Source organism: Pantherophis guttatus, chromosome 10, assembly GCF_059756535.1.
Source record: "Pantherophis guttatus breed Tessera chromosome 10, ASM5975653v1, whole genome shotgun sequence".
In the NCBI taxonomy this organism is placed as follows: domain Eukaryota; kingdom Metazoa; phylum Chordata; class Lepidosauria; order Squamata; family Colubridae; genus Pantherophis; species Pantherophis guttatus.
In genome coordinates, this window is record NC_142072.1 from 24,829,326 (window position 1) to 24,850,753 (window position 21,428).

General features: G+C 41.0%; 1 protein-coding gene across 8 annotated transcripts in view; it reads right to left on the reverse strand.

Moving 5' to 3' along the window:
- The window catches only part of COL16A1 (collagen type XVI alpha 1 chain), a 292,947-nt gene that overhangs the window by 166,693 nt on the left and 104,826 nt on the right, over positions 1–21,428 (reverse strand). For all 8 annotated transcript variants that reach the window (XM_087876808.1, XM_087876807.1, XM_087876811.1 and 5 more), the window contains exon 9: positions 8,246–8,296. In XM_087876808.1, the coding sequence (XP_087732934.1) occupies positions 8,246–8,296 (51 nt within the window). The remainder of the gene's footprint in view (positions 1–8,245; positions 8,297–21,428) is intronic.

Here is a 21,428-nt window from a genome sequence, read left to right on the forward strand (position 1 = left end):
CTGCTGAAAGGACTGTGTTGTAGACAGGAGATAGGGGGTGTCGTATCCCTCCCCCTCTGTTGAGAGAGAGATGTTCACTCTTAACGTAGATGGCCTCTTTGACCCCTCTTTCAAACCAATCCTTCCATCTTCCATCATTCAGTCAGAACTGAAGAAACTTCTTGAAGAAGCAAAACATCTTCAAGGAAAAACAAAGTCCCTTTGCCTTTTGAAAAAGCATCTTTGAGACATACTTGAGGCTATGCAGGCCAGCAGCACTGCTCAGTTTTTTTTCTTTTTTAAAAAATAAATCTCTGCATTTAAAGCCTTAGATTATTTGGGGCAATGTCCCAATTTATTGAGCCTCTTATTCCATTCCTTCATTTTAGAGCAAATTGTCTTTTATATAAGTCCTAAAAAGCTACTGTGATGGGAACCCGCCTCCACCCCCTCCTCCCTTCTCCTCCTCCCCCCTCCTCCCCCTCCCCCTCCTCCTCATGCAGACTTATTTTGCCTTTTAGAAGACCTTCAGTCATTGTCAACTCGCCTAAGTCATCTTGCCTAAGGAGCTGTTTCCCCTGGTAAAATACTGTGCCCCCTCCCCATTTTTTTTTAAAAAAAGATGTCTATTGCATAATCCATTCCTAGAGGGATACAAATGTACAGGAATTATTAACTGGCCATCCACCTATGAACCACAAGGGCATTCTTATAATGGGTGCTAAAATAAGAATAAAAATAAAATCCAAGCAATCAGCCCTTGGGCTGTTTGAGCACTTTTCGAGATGGTCCAGTGAATGAAGCCCCTGGGTCAAAATACTAATAAAAAATAAAACACATTACTTTATGAAATGTTCCATTTTTGAATCCCATTTCTCTCCCCCCACCTTCCTAGATATAAAATGAAATGCAGGCAACTTAGCCTGTTCCTAAGTTCCTGAAGGCTCTTGCCTTGGGAGTGGTACCCGATTCAGTGGGATTCAGTAGGATGGCTCTGTGAAAGATGTTGTGACAATAACTCGGTTGTCTGTAAGGAAACAGCTCTGTTCCCTGGCCAAATTCTAATTGCAGCTAAAGGCACATGTGAGAAGCGAGGCGGTGTGGTTTAGCCACAGTTTCCACCCAACAAACCAGTCAAGTGGAAGATTTCCCCCAAGGGAGGGGAAGCTGCCTAGAAGCCAAAACCAGAACTTCAGAGGGAAAAGTTTACTGCCCTAAGAAGAATTTTAAGACTTGTGGACTTTTGCATGACTGTCTGAGTAATTCTGAGAGTTATTCATTCATTCATTCATTCATTCATTTATTGGTTCGATTTATATGCCGCCCTTCTCCGGAGACTCAGGGCGGTTTACAATGCGTTAAGCAATAGCCTTCATACTTTTGTATATACCTGCTTAGTAGGGCTTTCGGCCCCTCCTAAGCAGTGTTCTTTTTATACAAAGTCAGCTTATTGCCCCAACAATCCGGGTCCTCATTTTACCTACTTCGGAAGGATAGAAGGCTGAGTCAACCTTGACCCTGGTGAGATTTGAACTCACAGTAATTGCAGGCAGCTGGCAGCTAAGTGCTACTTAACAGCACTTTAGTCGGCTGCACCACCAAGGCTCTTGGAGTTGAAGTCCACAAGTCTCAAAAGTGGCCAAGTTTGGAGACCCCTGGCTTAGAGTGCCAATTGGCACAACTTGCTGCTAGAAAGCATATGTGGCAGACACTGGAGAAGCAATACCTCTCTATCACGTCCCTATCAGAGGATAGCTGCTTCTGTATTTCTTCTTTTATTTTTCCATCCTCTGGCAGCAAGGCCACAGATTCATTTCAGTCCTTACACTTTTAGCTAGTCCTCACCACAATTGGGATCAGAAATTTTGTTGCTTTAGCAAGGAGGTTGTTAAGTCAGCCACACCCAATTTTATGACCTTTTTGTCATGGTTGTTAAGCGAATCACTGCAGCTATTCAGTGAATTATCTGGTTGTTAAGTAAATCAGGCTTTACTCACTGAATTTGATTATCGGAAACTGGGTGGGGCACTTCAACCAGTGGTGGGCTGCCCCCGGTTCAGACTGGTTTGCAAGACTGCTCCGCCCAGACTGCTCCGCCCACCACCACGGATGTCATCATCGGTGAATTGCACATGCGCAGAGGCTTCTGAGCATGTGCAGAAGCAAGGCGTGCGCACGAGCGAAGCGATCGCACATGCATGATCCCGTTGCAAACCGGTAGTAAAGGTAAGTAGAACCCACCCCTGACTTCAACCATCATAAATACATGCTGATTGACAAGCATCCAAATTTTGATCACATGACTGCGGGATGCTGTAATGGTTGTAAGTGCAACAATCGGTTGTATGTCACTTTTTTTTTAGTGATGTTGTGAGTTTGAATGGTTGCTAAAGAAATGGTTGTAAGTAGAGGACTACCTGTATATTAGATGCAAATTTCAATATAGATTTAGATATACTGGATTGTGCACTCCAATGCGTCCAACGGGAAGCACACCAAACTCAAGTTCTAATCTGTACAGGTGGTCCTCATTTAGCAACCACAACCACAAAAAAGTGGTTGCGAAATGAAACCGCGATTGTACTTACAATCTAATTTCAGCTTTCCTTTGTTTTACAGACCTAACAAGGTTGCAAATAAGAGAATTGGTCACAAAGTTACTTTTTCATCACTGTTATAACTGTGAATCAGGTTTAAGGTTTATTTGGATTTATATACTGCCCTTCTCCCGAAGGATTCAGGGGTGAAATGCTACCGGTTTGGGCCGGTTCGCCTGAACCGGTAGTAAAAAATGTAAAAAAAAAAGTTCTGACAATCACTCAGCTGAGTGATGCGCGATCGTCGGAACTTTTTTTTTTTAGCATTTTTTTACTATTGGTTCTCTGGAACCAGTAGTTAAAAATGCTTTAAAAAGTAAAAAAAAAAAAAAAAAGTTCCGATGATCGTGCATTGCTCAGATGATCGTCGGAACTTTTTAAATACTTTTTAGGCATTTTTTTACTACCGGTTTGGGCAAATAGGTAGTAAAAAATGCTTTTAAAAAGTAAAAAAAAAAAAGGCTCCAACAATCACAGCTGTGCCGCATGATCGTTGGAGCCTATTTTTTACTTTTTAAAAGCATTTTTTTTTACTACCCATTTGCCCAAGCCGGTAGTAAACAATGTTTTTAAAAAGTTTTTAAAAAGGTTCCCACGATCGTGCGCCACAGCTGATCACCCCCCTGCACTGTTCTACTTATCTTCCCAAGCTTCCTTTTGGCATGCACTGCGCATCTGCGTGTGCAGCTCGCGTTTGGTGTGTACTGCACATGTGTGGGCACAGCACATGTTTGGCAAGCAGTGCACAAACGTGGCCAGTAAACCGGTAGTAAACCGGTTCAGATTTCACCACTGCTATGAATAGTCTCTAAAAGAGGACTAGTTGTATTTTCAATAGGAACTGTTTCCAGATGTATTTTCCATTTGTAACTTCTACCAGCCCTGGCAAGGAGGCCTAAGGCTGAAGGCATCCAGACAAGGTTGTTATTTTCTTAAAAGAAAGTAACTCTGGTAGGTCTGAAATTTCCAAAACATTAGTTGAATTAACTCGGAAACGATCTGAATTCATTTTATAAAACAACATAAAATCAAAAGCAGAGTTCTAGTTATAATCCGAGGTCCTGGAAACCCACCCCCCTCCAGTTATAATCTTATTCAGCCTGTTCCCATGTAAATGAGAATTCATTTTGTAGAATAGCCAAGTGGTAAAAGAAAATGGCCAGGGATTTTAATGAAACTAGAATTCGCAATCTTCCAAATTAGACGCCACTGTAGAATGGATAGGTAGTAATGTTTTCTGATAGCTCTTGTTTTCTACTTAAACGTCACGCAAAAAGTAGTTAATGTCGCCGTACTGGGTATTACAGAACAATATGACTTTATTACAATTAAGAGTGGAAACAGAGCTGGAAATTCTTCTTGCAATCCAATTTTAGCCTGAGCAGGAGAAGAATTCTGGGGCACAGAAAGCTCCCTTTGAGATGAAATGTGATACACTTAACGGAATGTGGCTTCGGAGAATTGTATGGCTATATCTAGGCAGGGCCCAAGATGAAGTAGGTTCGGCAGAAAAGCTAGGTTCAAACCATCGGCAGTATCCACCCTGGCAGCTGCTGCAACCCCCATATTGTTCAGAGTAGGCAATAGCACATGAATAGTGCATTAAAACTTATGAGATTGATCATTCCTAACTGTGCATAAGAGCCCCAGCAAGGCAGGGAAGGTGCTGCTTGCCTCCTTTCAGGCATAGGGAGAACTGATGTATGGAACAGAGAAAAAAGACCATGAAGAAATTGTTTCTTGAAAGCTGGCCAGGAAAGGATTAGCATCTGCACAGCTTTCAAAAAAAGCTTCCATTGAGGAACAAGGAGATTTTTGATGCGGGGGGCCTGCAGGCCTGGTGCACGGTTGAAAGTAGCCGGAGATGGCAAAAAGGACATTTTAATGAATTTCTTTTTTTTTTTTTACAATATTTAGAGCCCTCCACCATCCATTACTGACTTTCCTCAAGAAACTGAGCTGCTTTCCAAAGTAGGATTATTTTACACATTCAAATCTTATTTTATTTATTTTTTTTATTTCTCAAGTTTATATGGCCACCTGTCTCACAAATACGTGACTCTGGGTGGTATACAACAGAGCTAAAAACTAGATAGAGTAGATGATAGATAGATAGATAGATAGATAGATAGATAGATAGATAGATAGGCAGATGGAGAGACATAGACAGACAGTCATCTTTTCCTTCAAAAGAGAGAGAGGGGTGGGTGGATGGATGGATAGATAGATAGATAGATAGATAGATAGATGGATGGATGGATGGATGGATGATAGATAGATAGATAGATAGATAGATAGATAGATAGATAGATAATTTCTTTTTTCCTTCACATTGGATGAATGGATGGATGGATGGATGGATGGACGGACGGATGGATGGATGGAGAGAGAGAGAGAAAGAGACAAAGATAAAATTTCAATTTGCTTGGTACAAAGTGGCTATCTCCATGTCAGTGTTGGGATATGGGAAGAATTGGAATCAAACTTCAGAAATAAAGAGCAATTATTTTTATTGGCCTGGGACCATAAATAAATAAATGTAAGTGTAATTTGGAAGCAGGTTATTAAGCTACGGTTCAGTGTCCCTAATTTAACAGTAATCCGCTCAGTCTTCTAGTAATAGGAAAAACAGTCTTAGTAGTTATACTAATCATACTGGCAACACAATAAGGTTGGGAAGGGTAATCTCTTGCAATGCTCTTAAGGAATGTCATCTTCAGGGTCTGTGGGGACAAGACTTCTCAGTCATGCAGCCCTTTCTCTGGAGCACCATTTCCCTCCCCCCAAATTAGACCTCTACCCCACTGGTTGATGACTACTGGCTTTTCAACAATAATCAACAACCACTTCTATTTGCAATTAAGGCTAGGATGGGGTGGAAATAATTCTACTGACAGTTCTTCCTATAGGAAAGCCAAGTGGGTGACCTTTCCTCACCAAGCTTTTCACAGATGGAAAGGCTGGGACCTGACTCAGAGCGGATGGAAGGAAACTGGAAATGTTGAGTTCTCCTGAACCTGCACTTCTTCCATTTCCAGATTTGGTCCCTAAAGAAGAGAGATATGTGCAATATTTTTTTTATCAGCTTAAGAGAAGAGTAGAACCTCAGTCTCCTCATTCGTGCCTTCACCACTAAATCACTCTGGACCTTGGGTTGAGAGAAAGGAACTCACCCAAACTCTTTCAGGGAGTTTCTGACTGAAGATGGATTGAACATGTGGTCTGCCAGCAGCCTGTGGACCTGGCAGTGGAGTCAGACAGTGAGGAGGCTGGGGAGGACCACGGGCAGCCCTGGAGTCTGGGGAAGGCCCGGATGAGGGCTCTGCATTGGAGGCAGAGATGGGGCCAGAGCCATCTGGGAGTGATGCGCAGACTGCGGAACCTCCAGAGTTGGATATCAGAGAGGCAGAGGAACAGGAGGAGCCTGTTCCTAGTGCACGCATGCACAGAGCTGCCAAAAGGCAAGAGTAGCAAAAAGGACGACTTGGGAGTAAGGCCAGGAGATGATTGGCCCCTCCCATAAGGCTTAAAAGAGAAACAAATGCACTTGGGGCCTTTTGCAGGAAAGCAACGTTGCTAACTCTGTTTCCAGTCAGCATCTCTTGTTTGTTTCTGAACTTCGTGGGGCTTTGCCAAGTAAGTAAGGCCTTTGGCAGGATGTCAAAGAAGATAAAGGTTGGTGATTATCCCGAAGGACTTCTTCCGAAAGACTTGTTTTGCAACTAATTGGGACTCGGCTGGAAATGAACGTAATTCTCAGCTGTTACAATAAAATAGGTTTATTTGGTACTAATTATGTCTTGTAAGGACTCAGTAAGCCTAGGTTACAACAGAACATGGGATCTTCATCACTACATCATGCTCTCTGTTTCTCTCTTTTCACAACAGAAACATGGGGTGAAAACACCTTGGAAGCCATGGGGACCAAACAGAAAGAATGTAGAAAGTTGTATGAGGCCATCTCCTTCTTCCAGAGCCCTTCTAGGATTCTGTCTCTATTTCAGAAGCCAGGATGGATTTGGAAGGGTTAACATCCTCTGTGCCCAGTTGACCAGAGACAATTAGAAGGCTCATCTCCCTCCTTAGATGTTCACAAGACAGAGCAGCAAAGCTTCTGTATAGGCAGAGATGGAAGGACCCACATACACTCGCACAATATAAGAATGGAGGGTGAAATTAATGGAATTGGCAGAGATGTCAGAATTGACTGCTTTGATTAAAGAAAAGACTTTGTCTAGCTTCGTTTGTACTTGGAAACCACTCTTGGATTTATTTTTTTTCCCCTTGAAGCTGAAATCAATGAAAATTTAACTTTAGGTCTTGACGATTAGACTTGTTTGTGATGATAGAAGTACTGTTTGTTCTAGTTTATTCTAGTTCAAAGTGTCATTGATTTTTAAGGTTTTATCTAGAAAGTCGGGAATTATTTTTTTCTATAGTTTTTTTTTTCCCTTTTAGTTTCAACTCTGCAATTTTGCGCTTTCTCCACCCTCCCCTCTTTCTTTTTAATTTTTTACTTTGTGTTTTGTATTTTATACTTTTCTGAAATATAGATATTCACAAAAAATGCTGGGTAGTTCATTCTGTCATGCAGATGGAAGCAGAAAGTCAGGTGCATAGAAGGTACATCTGAGATGGGCCCATGTTTCTATTGCCATATGGACAAGCAAATAGCTGGAATGAGAAAGACCAGGGGTGACATGATAGCAGTGTTCCAACAAAGAGTGGGGTCAACCTATTCTCCAAAACACCTGAAGGCAGAACAAGAAGTAATGGATGAAAACTAATCAAGGAGAGAACCAACCTAGAACTAAATTTCCTGACAGTGAGAACAATTAACCAGTGGAATGACTTGCCTTCAGAAGTTGTGGGTCCTCCATCAATGGAGGTCTTTAAGAAGAGATTGGACAACCATTTAATAATAAGAGAGTTATAAGGGACCTTGGAGATCTTCTAGTCCAACCCCCTGCTCAGGCAGGAAATGTTATACCATTTCAGACAAATAGTTGTCCTATCTCTTCTTTAGAACTTTCGGTGTTGGAGCATTCACAACATCTGGAGGTTAATCTAAAATAGTGTAAGGTCTCCTGCTATAGCGGGGGGGGGGGTTGAACTAGACCTCCAAGATCCCTTCCAACTCTATTATTCTGTTATCCTGTTCAATAAGAAGGACATATCCTTGCTTGGAGATCTTTTTTAAGCTACCAGATAATATCAACTCTCTTTTCAAAGGCACTACTACTTGATTTGGGGACCTGGATAACTATAGAACCACCTTCTGTCAGTGGCTTCTGTCCACCCAGTAAGATTGAGAAGGACGGTCTGTTTCCATTCTTTTTCAGGGACTGTGGTGAAAAGCCTTCTCAGTCATCCACCCCCTTTTCTCGGGCAGATCCTCCCCCAAAATTAGATTGAAAACCCTTCCCCAACTTGGAAGCAGACTTGTTAAGAGGAGAACTCTCCTGATATTGATTTGTGTATGCTGATGGTTGCTGCTCAGGCATTGGGGCTGTTGTTTCTTTTTGTTGTATTGATTATTATTTTAATTTTCTTATATCGAATAATGTAGAGTCCTGTCTGAATGGAACAGCATAGAAGCTGCAGTACATGAATAAACAAAATTAATATGACAACTGGAGGTTCCATTAAATCTTCCTTATATAGCTCACCTTTTCTCCTTGATCTCCTTTCATAGTAACCTTCCCAGAGGCTCTCACCTCCTAGGAAAAGAAGAGAGAAATAACAATATTACAGGCTAAAAGTCATAAAATCATTCTTTGCGATAGCTTCTGGCAGTTTCTCTTCCAGAGAAAATAGCAAGTATTCAACGAAATTAGTTTAACCTAATGAGTTTAACCATTTCAGCCCCACAAGGAGCAAAGGAGAAATTGGAAGCTTTTTTGAAGAAGAATTTGGGTCTCATGTATCCAGGTCATGAAACAGAACAGCAAACATCAGCTAAACCAGCAATTAAGCAGACTGAATAATGTGGTTTGGCATAGAGAGAGATAGATAGATAGATAGATAGATAGATAGATAGATAGATAGATAGATAGATAGATAGATAGTAGGTAGGTAGATAAATAGATAGATGGATGGATGGATGGATGGATGGATGGATGGATGGATGATAGGATAGATAGATAGATAGATAGATAGATAGATAGATGGATGGATGGATGGATGGATGGATGGATGGATGGATGGATGGATGATAGATTAGATAGATAGATAGATAGATAGATAGATAGATAGATAGATAGATAGATAGATAGATAAATAGATAGATAGATGGATGCATGGATGGATGGATGAATGATAAGATAGATAGATAGATAGATAGATAGATAGATAGATAGATAGATAGAGATAGATAGATAGATAGATAGATAGATAGATAGATAGATAGATGGATGGATGGATGATAGATTAGGTAGATAGATAGATAGATAGATAGATAGATAGATAGATAGATAGATAGATAAATAGATAGATAGATGGATGCATGGATGGATGGATGAATGATAAGATAGATAGATAGATAGATAGATAGATAGATAGATAGATAGATAGATAGATAGATAGATAGATAGATAGATATAGATAGATAGATAGATAGATGGATGGATGGATGGATGATAGATTAGGTAGATAGATAGATAGATAGATAGATAGATAGATGGATGGATGGATGGATGGATGGATGGATGGATGGATGGAGAGAGAAAAGAAATGAAATGGATGGAGAGAGAGAAATGGATGGATGGATGGTCGGACAGACAGACAGATTTCTTTTTTCCTTCACATGATTAGATAGATGGATAGATGGATCCAATTCAGACAAGTTAAAACAATATGAAACCAAAGAGTTTCTCTGAATTTAGTAGTTGGAATTTGTTCCCCTCAAGGTGCAAGTTGGTAGTGTCCTCAGGAGTGTGTCAAAACATCAACATGGTTGTCACAGCCACAAATCAAGGCCCCACCTACAATAAACATAAAAAGTGGGTGGAGCTTCAATTATATGGCTGTGGCTGCAGTATTGACTTTTTTTTAACCCCCCTGGGTTCTCTGGCATATGTCACAGCAGATGGCAGGTTAATTGCCAGCTGATCTTTGTTGAACTTGAAAAAGTAAACATCTCCTTTGGTTTTTGCAGAACATGCCTGTTGAGTCATGCACAGACTTTCCATTAGGTACAACAATTTCCTGCCTTATTTTGTCTTCGCAGTAATCTTTCGCTTGCTTGTTTGTTTCTCTTTTTCTTTATCTGAGAAAGAAACTTGGACAAGATGTTTTAACAATGTTAATGTTCTGTGCTGACGCACAATTATTTTTGTATTCGTTGTAGTAACATTGTTCTTGTCAGTTTAAGAAACAAATATAATGATATTTCTCTCTCTCGTTCTCTCTCTCTCTGAAACCTAAGCTTTTGTCCCTTCCTTTCAATATGCAAGACTGCTCATTTTTAGGAATTTTCAGATCTGTAAGTTGCAAATTATTTTAGTGTGTGATGTTGTCATAGTACCCTGCCAAAAGCAACATATTTGATCAAACACATTGGACCGAAACAAAAACACTTTGAGTGGCCCTTTGGATTTCTTACACTCTCTTTTGTTGGTTTTGAGAAAGCTCGGCAAATCAAATCAAGTTATTTCTTGGATGGGACACCATGAAGGAATCTCAGGGCTGCAGTGTAGACCAGGAAGTCTAGCCTTCAAAAAGGGACAAAAAGAGAGGGAGAGAAGAGAGGAAGGAGAGAGAGGGAAAGAAGAAAGGGAAAAGGAGAGGAAGAAAGAGAGAGGAAACAAGAATAGGAGAGAAGGTTAGAAGGGAGGAAGAAGGGAGGTGTGGGGGAAAGGAAGGGGAAGGAGAGGAGGAAAATGAAAGGAGGAAAGAAGAAAGTAGAAGAACAGGTGGAAGAAAGGAGGGAAAGGAAAGAGAGGAGAGGGAGAAGAAGGATTGTTGTAAAACAAGGGAGATGAAATGGTAGAAGGGCAACCCCAAATATAATTAAATTGTTTAGGATGAAGATTGTATTAGTATGAAAGTTAAAAGAAAATATGTATGTTAGATAAGAAAACGTACATTTAAGATATGTTTATGAGAAAAAAAATAAAAATAAAAAACTTTTTTTAAAAAAAGAGAGACAATACTTTCCTAATCTTGCAAACAAACAAACAAACAAACACACAAACAAACACACAAACAAACAAGTAAACACCTGCCTTCATAAATGTGTGCAGGAGGTCAACTGGAAAACAAACTTGATTCAAGAGAGATTTTCCCTAATATGATTGGTCACACTTCTCTAACATCCTGTATGCCATTTCATATCAACACCGGCCCATATCACCCAAAAAGGAGAAACATCTGAACTGGAGCCATAAATTGCTCATTTCCAAGGAGGACAAACACACTTTACTATCAAGAAACACTGGTTGATCCATTATTTGTAATACACTTGTCCTTGACTTACAACCTTTAAGCAACTGTTACAATGGCATTGAAAAAAGTGACTTTCGGGAGTGGGGGAAAGGAAGGGGAAGGAGAGGAGGAAAGAAGAAAGTTGAAAAGAATAGAAGAAGGGAGGGAAGGGTAAGATGGGAGGAGGAGAGGAATGGTTGTTGCAGAAGAAGGGAGACATGGAATGGTAGAAAAGCAACTGCGAATATATTTTAAAGTTTTAGGATGAAGAATGAACCAATATGGAAATCAAAGATAATATGTGTGGTAAGAGTAGTTAAAGAGATTGTACATCTTTAAATGTTTTATGAACAACAAGGGAGTGGAAAAGGGGAGAGGAGTAGAGAGGGGGAAGTAGGGGAGTAGGGAGGTGAGAAGAGAAGAGAAGAAAAGAAGAATGGGAAAAGGAGGAGAAGAAAGAAGGGGAAAAGAAGAGTAAGAGAGAGGGTAAGAAAGGGAGGAAGAAGAGAGGAGAGGGGAAAGAAGAGAGGAAGTAGAAAAGGGAAGGAGAGGAGGAATGAGGAAAGTAGAAAGAGACAGAAGAGGAGAGAGAAGGGAAGAGGAAAAAGAAAGGTTGTGTTAAAACAAAGGAAGGAAATGGTAAAAGAGCAGACCTGAACAACCAATTAGCAAATGGAAGTTAAAGAATAAGACAAATGAATAATGATTAATGATGGATAAAAGACTGTACATTTAAATATGTTGATGAAAAATAAAAATAAAAAACTTTTATAAAAAAAAGAAAAAAGTGACTTTCCACCAATCTTCATACTTATAACAGTTACAAAGTCCCATGGTCCCATGATGAAAATTCAGGCACTAGGCAACTGGCATGGACTTACAGTGGTTGCAGCATCCTGGGGTCATGGGATTGTGTACAATATATTGAAATACGCATCTGATATAGAGGTAGTTCTCGACTTAAAACCATTTGTTTAGCAACCATTCAAAATTATAATGGCATTTAAAAAGTGACCTTATAACTGGTCATATCACTACTCTTGCAGCATCCCCATGGTCATGTAACCCAAATTCAGGCACTTGGAAGCCAGTTTGTATTTACAATATTTGCAGTGCCCCTGGGCCACGTGATTGCTATTTGTGACTTTCCCAGCTGGCTTCCATCAAGCAAAGTCAATGGGACCAAGGAACACGGTGACTCATATGGTTAGGACACTGGATTGATAAGAAGCAAGCCTGTGTTTGAGACCCAGGTGCTGATATAGGATGGAGTGAGCTCCTGTCCTTTGCTCCAGCTCCTGGCGGGAATATGAAAGGAGACCCCAACTGAGTGTCTCCCAGGCAATGGTGATGCAACCAGCTAATCCTTTCAACCTCAGTGTTTCTGACACAAGTGGGATGCAAGTCAACGGGGGAAGACAGATTCATTTGACAACTCCATGCTGCAGGAAAAGCAATCATAAAAGTGGATGCAGCTCACCTTGCTTCGCAAGGGGAAATTCTGGCCCCGATTACGGTCGTAATTCGAGAACTACCTGTGCTTGGAGGGTAATTTGCTTAGCTGCCCTTCAAAATGTCACATATCACCTCACAAAGTACCTTAGCATCCTTTAGAAACCTGCATGCGCACAGCAGTACTTACAATTAAAAAAGAGCTTAGAATGAAAAAGTTTGTGCTAAAGAAACTTACATCAGGGAAATTTACCAATCTGGAAATGGAACTGAAACAGGATAATTTGCATTAAAATACCTGTTTCTCAGTGATTCATGTTCACAATTACATAAAACAGGAAAAGATACATACAAGTCTCCATATGTTTGAAGACAGTATGCGTAGGAATATTTGGAATATTTTTCCTGTTTTTTTTTTTTTTTAAGTTTTAAAAATACACTAGAAGACTGAACTTGCATGTCTCAGGCTGAGCTTAATGAGATTACTGAGAAATCTAAATACTTCAGTGTTTCTCAGTCTTAGAACTTTAAGATGGATAGACTCCAACTCCCAGAATCCCTGGGGAATTTTGGGAATCAAAGTCAACCCATTTCAAAATTGCCAAAGCTGAGAAACACTTATGTTGAGAGTTGCAACTATATTTTTACAATGTTGTGGGGGAAAAAAAACCCAACAGAGATGGAAACTACCTGGCAGGTAGAGAAGAGGTCAATTGGAAATACCTGCTTGGATCCCTCAAGGATAACTAATCTAGGAAGAAACTTCTACAAAGGCCTCCATTGACTTCCAAGTTCACTACCAATCTGCTCATGAACCCAAAACCTCACTTGTGATCTCTAACCTGCAGATAGATGCAAGGTACTTTGCACCCAAGGACTAAGATGGATGTTTGCCATGAGCAAATACTGCAGATCACACCGAAGTCAGCCAAGTGAGTGTTGCAAGTGCCTTCTAAAACTTTGCTGTCTTCAGATGACCTATGGCCATAGCTTTATGAGTTTTCCCCAGCCCAGACTTTGGGGAGAAACTACTCAGAACATGGGCCAAATATAAAGGGTATGAATGGCAGCTTTCTAATAATATTTCACTATTATTATTATTATTTTTTCTTACTGTTCTTCCAGGGTCCAAAGAGCTCTGCATAGCAATAGCAACAACATGTATATTTATATACTACTTCACAGTGCTTTACAGCACTCTCTGGATTGCTTGCAATGTCAGCATATCTCGCCCCTAACAATCTGGATCCTCATTTTACCAACTTTGGAAGGATGGAACACTGAGTCAACCTTGAGCTCTGTCAGGATCCAACTCCAGGCTGTTGGCAGAGTTTGCCTGCAATATTGCACTCTAACCAGTGTGCCACCAGGGCTCCTCATAGCCCACCCGTGACCTGTCTCTTCTTTGCCTCCTCCCAAAACAACTACACTCTGGGCTAAGCAGGGAGACAATGAGCAGCTCAAAACCACATACATAGCTTCCATGGTTGAGGATCTCCCAGGAGAGATCCCAAACCTTAATCTCTTGATCAGGTTGGCTCTACACCAAGGGTCAGCAACCTGCAGCTCTGGAGCCACATGTGGCTCTTTCACCCCTCTGCTATGGCTCCCTGTCACTCAAAATATGTGTCACAATTGCCAATGTGCGACACCCACTGACACATGATTTATTGAGCTTTTCAACCCCTGGTAGCTCAACCATGGAAAAATCCAAGAAAAGAAAAGTTTCAGAAGAAAACAGAACATTTAGTTCAACTACATATGCTAGTTTTGTGGCCGCTCAAGAAATAGTCAGGCATGGGACGGGTTTTGTGGCTCCCGGTGTTTTCTTTTCTGTGGGAAATGGGTCCAAATGGCTCTTTGAGTGTTTAAGGTTGCAGACCCCTGCTCTACACAAAAGATTGTTACCTCTGCCCATTTCTCAATTGCTTGCTCATCCTAGCTTCTAGCAAAGTACCCCCTTCCCCTGTTTTTATTCTCTCTTTCACAGACACACTTCCTTAATTTGCCAAGTGCCTCTGTCTTGCCATCCCTGGGAGGTGCTTGTTAGCAGACTTGACTTATGATTCTCTTTAGACAACAGGCAGTCCACCTGCTCTCCATCCATCAGTTCACACTTTGATGCTCTTGCTACCCAGGGTCTCCAACACACCACATCAATCACATGCATTTTCTTTCTTTGGCTTGTCTGCCATTCCTTCCTAACAAATGTATTTCCTCTCCTTTAGCTCTTCGGCTTCTCTTCAAGTTTGTGGATTTGTGGGGGAAAAAAAATGAGGCAAATTTGATTCTGGCCCCAGACAGTGAATGAATGAAGCCATTGCTCTCCTTGGTGAGAATATCTTAAGAAGGAGGATGGGGAGGGTTAAGCTTAGTAGAAAGCAGAGTCGCTAAAGCAGCTCAAAAGTTCTGCCTTTGCCAAAACAAAATCTGTTTTTCTTTAGGGGTGATTTAAATTGACTCACAGTTGGACTACTGCAACACACTGTACATGGGGCAGCCCTTGAAGTTTGTTCAGACGCTGTAATTGGTCAAGAACACGACGGCACATGCAGTTTTGGCTGCACACAGTACATCTATGTAACACCATTGCTTTGCAAGCTGCAGGGGTTTCTAGAAGGCAATTCAAAGTGTTGGTCATCACTTAGAAAGCCCTCAAGGCCAGGTTATTTGCAGGACCACCTATCTCTATCTCTGCCCATACCACCAGATTTGACAAAGTAGATTTTTGTTCCAGGACCCCTCTGTTAAACAGGGTCACTGGGTTGGATCCAGGATAGGGGCCTTCTCAGTGGTGGGATTCAAATAATTTAACAACTGGTTCTCTGCCCTAATGATTTCTTCCAACAACCAGCCAAACTGCTGAGAAAGTTAACAACCGGTTCTCCTGAAGTAGTGCGACCTGGCTGAATCCCACCACTGGGCCTTCTCCGTGACGGTAACTGCTTTATGGAACAATATCTATCTGATGTTTGGATGGCCCTGACATCATTTTATACCACCTTCCCTGCTTACCATGGATACTCCTGGTAAGGTCTACTTTCATAGCTGCCATTCTGCTAAGCTAACGTATCACAAACTGACAAGCTGACATCAGTAATGTGGGGAGGAGCAGTGGGGGTAGGGACGCAGAGAGGGAATTCAGAGGAATCAAAACCAAGCAATACCTTCCTATGAGAAGCACCAGCCGTCTCAAGGTTACACCAAAAGAATGTGGAGCCAGAGAGCCCACCAAAACAGAGATCATTTCCCAAACAATTTGTTAACACCTGATTGGACATTGACCGATTGCGTGCGAGAATCTCAGATCTAGCTTTGCCTCTTCTGTAACCACTTTGGCTTTAGTAAACTATACTTTTGGCTAATCATGGGCCAGGAGTCCTTCTTTCCTAACTGATCAAATTGGAACAATTGAAAACTATTGTTTACATTTAATTTTTGAAAAAGAATTTGCTTTAAAAATTTTTACAAGGGAAAAGAGAATTTTGGAGATCTTTTAACGGATGGATGGATGGATGGATGGATGGATGGATGGATACTCTGATGTTATTTCCAATCACTCACACTTTCTTTGTACCCTGCTCTCTCCAACAAGCTACAGACTATCTGGCTCCCCTTGTTTCAAATAAATTGCAAGGAAAAATATTCAACTCTGGACTTTTCTATTCTGATATTCTTGATCCCACTAGGTGTGTGTGCGTGGGCATGCATGTGGATATCTTTCCCTAGTGTGATTAATGGAACTATTCTCTTTTTCTTAGAGAAATTTAGAAGCCCATCTGGTTTCTCTATCCCAAAATTTGGTGGAGGATTTTAAAAGGCCCTTTGTGCCACACTGTGGATTTAGTATGTTTTCATATCAGCTCTAATGCATGAGTGATGGAGAACAGCCAAGAAAAGGTCTTGCTTTTTTGGCTACAGAAGAGCAAAAAAACCAGTGGTGAAATCCAATTTTTTTTTACTACCGGTTCTGTGGGTGTGGTTTGGTGGGCATGGCAGGGGAAGGATACTGCAAAATCACCATTTCCTCCTCACTCCAGGGAAAGGATACTGCAAAATCACCATTCCCATCCCACTCCAGGGAGAAGGGTATTACAAAATCTCCATTCCCTCCCCACTCTGGGGCCAGCCAGAGGTGGTATTTGCCGGTTCTCCAAACTACTCAAAATTTCCACTACCAATTCTCCAGAACCTGTCACAACCTGCTGGATTTCACCCCTGAAAAAAACTCACCAAACAAATCTTGAAAAATTTTCAAACAATCCAGCATTACTAGGCAACCTATGGACTATTAAAGAAGAACCCTCTTGAAATCTTGAGATCGTTTAAGGAATGAAATCGGACAAGTTTAAATGGCATTGGATTGTGGTTATAAGCAAGCAAATAATCAACACTGTACCTTTAGCTCTTAATCATTAAAAAAACTCTGGAATAAAGACAGCAGTTGTAAAGATGAAAGACAACATTTAAAGGTAAAAGAGAAAATTCATTCACTTTGCAGTTTGTTAGGAAGTTGCTTCAACTGCTTCTTGCAAATCAACATAGTTTTCCCCCTTAATTTGGTAATGTGACTTCTTGAACCACAATACACTATTCAATGATGCATAATATTAGAAAAAGAACATATAAAATTACGTACACAAAAATAGCTGAGCACACAAAACACGTACAGATTTTTGAATGGGCTTTTATAAGACGTTTCAAAACTTGATGGAGAAAGAGGAAAAATGCACAGCAAGGATGAAAAAACAAAACAAAAATGAAATAAAGGCCAAGAGTAACTCCCATCCTCCCTGCTAACTGGAAAGTCCTATCATTGAAAAATGGTCTCAGGACATTTTCCCCCACAGGAGAAATTTGAAGAAATCTCCCCTTACGTCCCCTTGCTCACTAATCAAAAGGACATTTGTGCTCAAGTTTTTTGGTTCAGCCCTCAAAGCAAGCCAAAATTGGCCAGTGTGAAATAATTCAGGAGGCTTGGCCTTCATCTCACATCCCTGCAGATAGAGATGCGCATGACTTTCTGTCAGGATGTAAAGAGTTAATAGCTGTAAACTGATGGGAAGCTGTAAGCTGAGACAGCCGGAAGCTGATGCAACAGAGTGAGGCAGCAGAGTTACTGCCACTTTAAGAAACTGGGTCAGAAGCTGCCTATATAAGGGAAGCCATTAGAGGGTGTTTCCCCTTCTCCTCAAGCCTTCTCCTTGTACATTGTACTTCTTGTTCTCTCCTCATGTGTATCATTGCTCTTTGTTGTATCAGTAGCTGTAAAGGTATTTAACCACGTATAAGTTTGTAAATATTGTAGGAAGTTAGCACCCACCCCTTTCCTGGAAGAGTGGAATCTTTTGGGAAATATTAAAAAGGCAGAATATTATATTTCTCTGGATGAGAAATGGAGAAGCATTTTTTACACACAAAGCAGCTCCCACCTTCCTGCCCCCACCCTTTGTCAATGGGCCATTAAGGCCTGGGCCAGTCTATTCTACATAACAAAGATCTACCTCCTTCAGGCAGAGCCATAGTAGGAATTGCCAAAGATAGGATTAGCCCTCTACACAATAGCAACAGAAACTCACCACATGTGACCTGGGAAGCACATGTGACCATCAGCCAGCAAGGCCCCCACCCCCTGGGAGTCTGACAACCAATCAGGATACTCTTTCGGGGCCCCAAGAAATGCAGAGCCAGAGAGCATTAAAAACCCAAGGGTTTACTGTATCTGTCCCCTTTTCTGTTCAGGAACTCAAGCCATGTGATCCTGTCCACCATTAAACCATCTTTCCAAGCAGTATCCATGTTTCCAGTGTCTTTTTCCCCACTTGTAGCAGAACCTAGAAGGAGATTTCTTCCAACAATATTTAACTGTAGATAAAACCACTGTTATCTATCTAAAAGGCTCTGCGTGCTGTGTTTTGCTCCTGGGTTTATCTCATAATACTAGTTACGCTGCCTAAACTCTGTCACCTTCATCACTAGATTTTTATCAAACAGTGACTAGCCTCTTTAATGGAATGACTTGGTTTCCTCTAATTCCAGTTGTGTGCACACCTGCCTAAAGCAAGCACAAGCAACACATAAACCACCTACTGGTCCCAGCCTCAGACATTCACGGAGCTCAGTGCATTTCTCAAAATGTTAAAGTAGCGTTACACCTCCATGATGCAAGCTCTGATGAACACTCAGACAAATCAACCATCAACAGACACATAGAGATAAACAATACACCATTCAAAAGAGACAACAAAAAGCCAAAAAGTAAAGAATAAGACCGAAACATCTCACCAGCAAACAATACCCAGATAAACACCGAGATTAATACTAGACCAACAATCAAGAAATAAACAATACTCCATTCAAGGAGCTACCAACTCAGACAACAGCTAACAAAAACCAACAGCCTAATCAAGAACCACCGAGAACATTCCCACCAACAACCAAGCCACTTGTATATAAACAGAGAGTAATCCCCACTCCCTCCTAGCACTGATGATATTACCGAGTTTGGTAATAAAATGTCTGCAATAAACCAATGAAGCTCAGAAAAGCATCAAGAACCCCAAAAGCTCTGCCCTTTTGTACACACGTGTGATGCCGCAACTCAAGAACAACTGTGGCAGAACTTGCATTGCCTTGGCATCAGGTTGCTTTTGTCATTTGCTTCCTCTGGATCCTGCCCATACACATGTCTGCCTCCAGAAGCAAAATAGTAGATTTTTGGTAATGGAATTCTTTGCTTGGGAGTTTGGGCCAAATTAAAATTCTGAAAGTTCTTTGCTGGGTCAAAATACTCAACATCAAAGATCAAATCAAAATTGAAAATGGTTGCACGTTGCTTCCCTGAAGGCCCTCTTAGAAAGACACTCAGCAGCAAAAGCGAGCTCAGCATTGCAACAGGTTATTTTCAAATCTTGAGATTTGAGGATGATTATCCAATTTAGGTCCTGACTTTCTGCCTTCCCAGTCAATAGGCATTTTATTTCTTCCATTGATTCTGTCCCATTGAAGTCAATGGGCTAGTCAACAGAAGTGGGTGTCAAACCCTACCTTCTGAAGCAAATCTTGGCATTCTCTTTCAATAGCTCAACCTTGAGTAGAAAGCACGGATTTCTCATATCATTTACAAGGGTGAAACATTCTTTAGCATGGGCTCTGCATACATCTAGTCTTCGACTTACAACAGTTCATTACAACAGTACTGAAAAAAAATGACTTATGTCCATTTCTCACAGTTAGAACGGTTGCAGCATCCCCACAGTCACATCATCAACATTCAGATGCTTAGCAACTAGTTTATATTTATGATGGTTGCAAAGTCAATTTGGTAAGCCTGATGGCACTGTGGTTAGAATGCAATATTGCAGGCAAACTCTGTCCATGGGCCAGAGTTCAATCTTTTTTTTTTAAACAAGTTTTTTATTTTTATTTTTAAACAAGCAATTCATCATTAACAGTAGTGAAATCCAAATTTTTTTTACTACCGGTTCTGTGGGCATGGCTTGGTGGGCATAGTGTGGCTTGGTGGGCATGGCAGGGGAAGGATACTACAAAATCTCCATTCTCACCCCACTCCAGGGGAAGGATACTGCAAAACCTCCATTCCCTCTCCACTCCTGGGGGAAGGATATTGCAAAATCTCCATTCCCAACCCACTCTGGGGCCAGCCAGAGGTGGCATTTGCCAATTCTCCGAACTACTCAAAATTTCCGCCAGCGGTTCTCCAGAACCTGTCAGAACCTGCTGGATTTCACCCCGATCATTAATCAGTGTAATATCTGGGTACAAATTATTTTGTGTCATCATATTCAACATTTATCATTTTCTTAGTACATATTTATCTTTCTTCTTACATTTAAATTTAATGTATTACAACATATTTTCCCATATTTCTTATTTTTACATTGCCTATTGTCTATATTCAGTCTCTATCCATTGATAAAATTGCCCCTATCCGATTCTTCCTTATCCCTAATTGCTAATGTTAATCTACTCATTTCTGCACATTCTAATATTTTCTTAATTAGCTCTCCCTTTGTAGGAATCTTTTCCAATTTTGTGTAAATACCATTCTTGCTGCCGTTATTACATGTATAATCAAATATGGTATTTTCTTTACTAAATTTTTCCGGTAAGATATCCAACAGGAACAGCTCCGTTTAAGATCAATGTGTTGCTGTATCATTTTCTCTAACCAAATTTGAATTTTTGCCCAATAATTTCTCACTTCTGGACATGTCCACCACATGTGATAGTACAATCCAGAGTTCAATCCTGATGGGAGTCAAGGTTGACTCAGCCTTCCATCCTTCCGAGGTGGGTCAAATGAGGACCCAGAGTGTTGGAGGCAAAATGCTGACTCTGTAAGCTGCTTAGAGAGGGCTGTAAAGCACTGTGAAGCGGTATATTAGTCTGAGTGCTATTGCTACTAATTTAGCAATTGCAATAATTCACTTAACTGTAGCAAGAAGGTTGCAAAATCGGACAAAATTCACATAACAAATGTCTCATTTAGTAACAGAAAATGTTGGGCTCAGGTGTGGTCATAAGTCGAGGGCTACCTGTACAGAGCCAAATCTAACATGGCAACCTCCATTGTTCTCCACCCCACCCCCACCCCAAGGTCTTTTTTCCAAAGGCCTTATATACTTTTTAGTCCCATTAATGGGAGATGGCTGGATGGAGTCACTGAAGCAGTAGGCGTGAGCTTAAATGGACTCCAGAGGATGGTAGAGGACAAGAAGGCCTGGAGGAACATTGTCCATGGAGTCGCGATGAGTCAGACATGACTTCGCAACTAACAACAACAAATGGGAGGTAGACTTCCCCAAAAGGCTGGCCAGAAAGTGAAGTTGCCACGAAATGACCCCATTGCCTCCACCAACTGCGTGGCATGCTGAGATATTAACTGCTGCAAATGCAATAAATCCATATATTACGTTGCTGCTTTTAATCTGTTCTTTCAACTGGGTAGCTTTC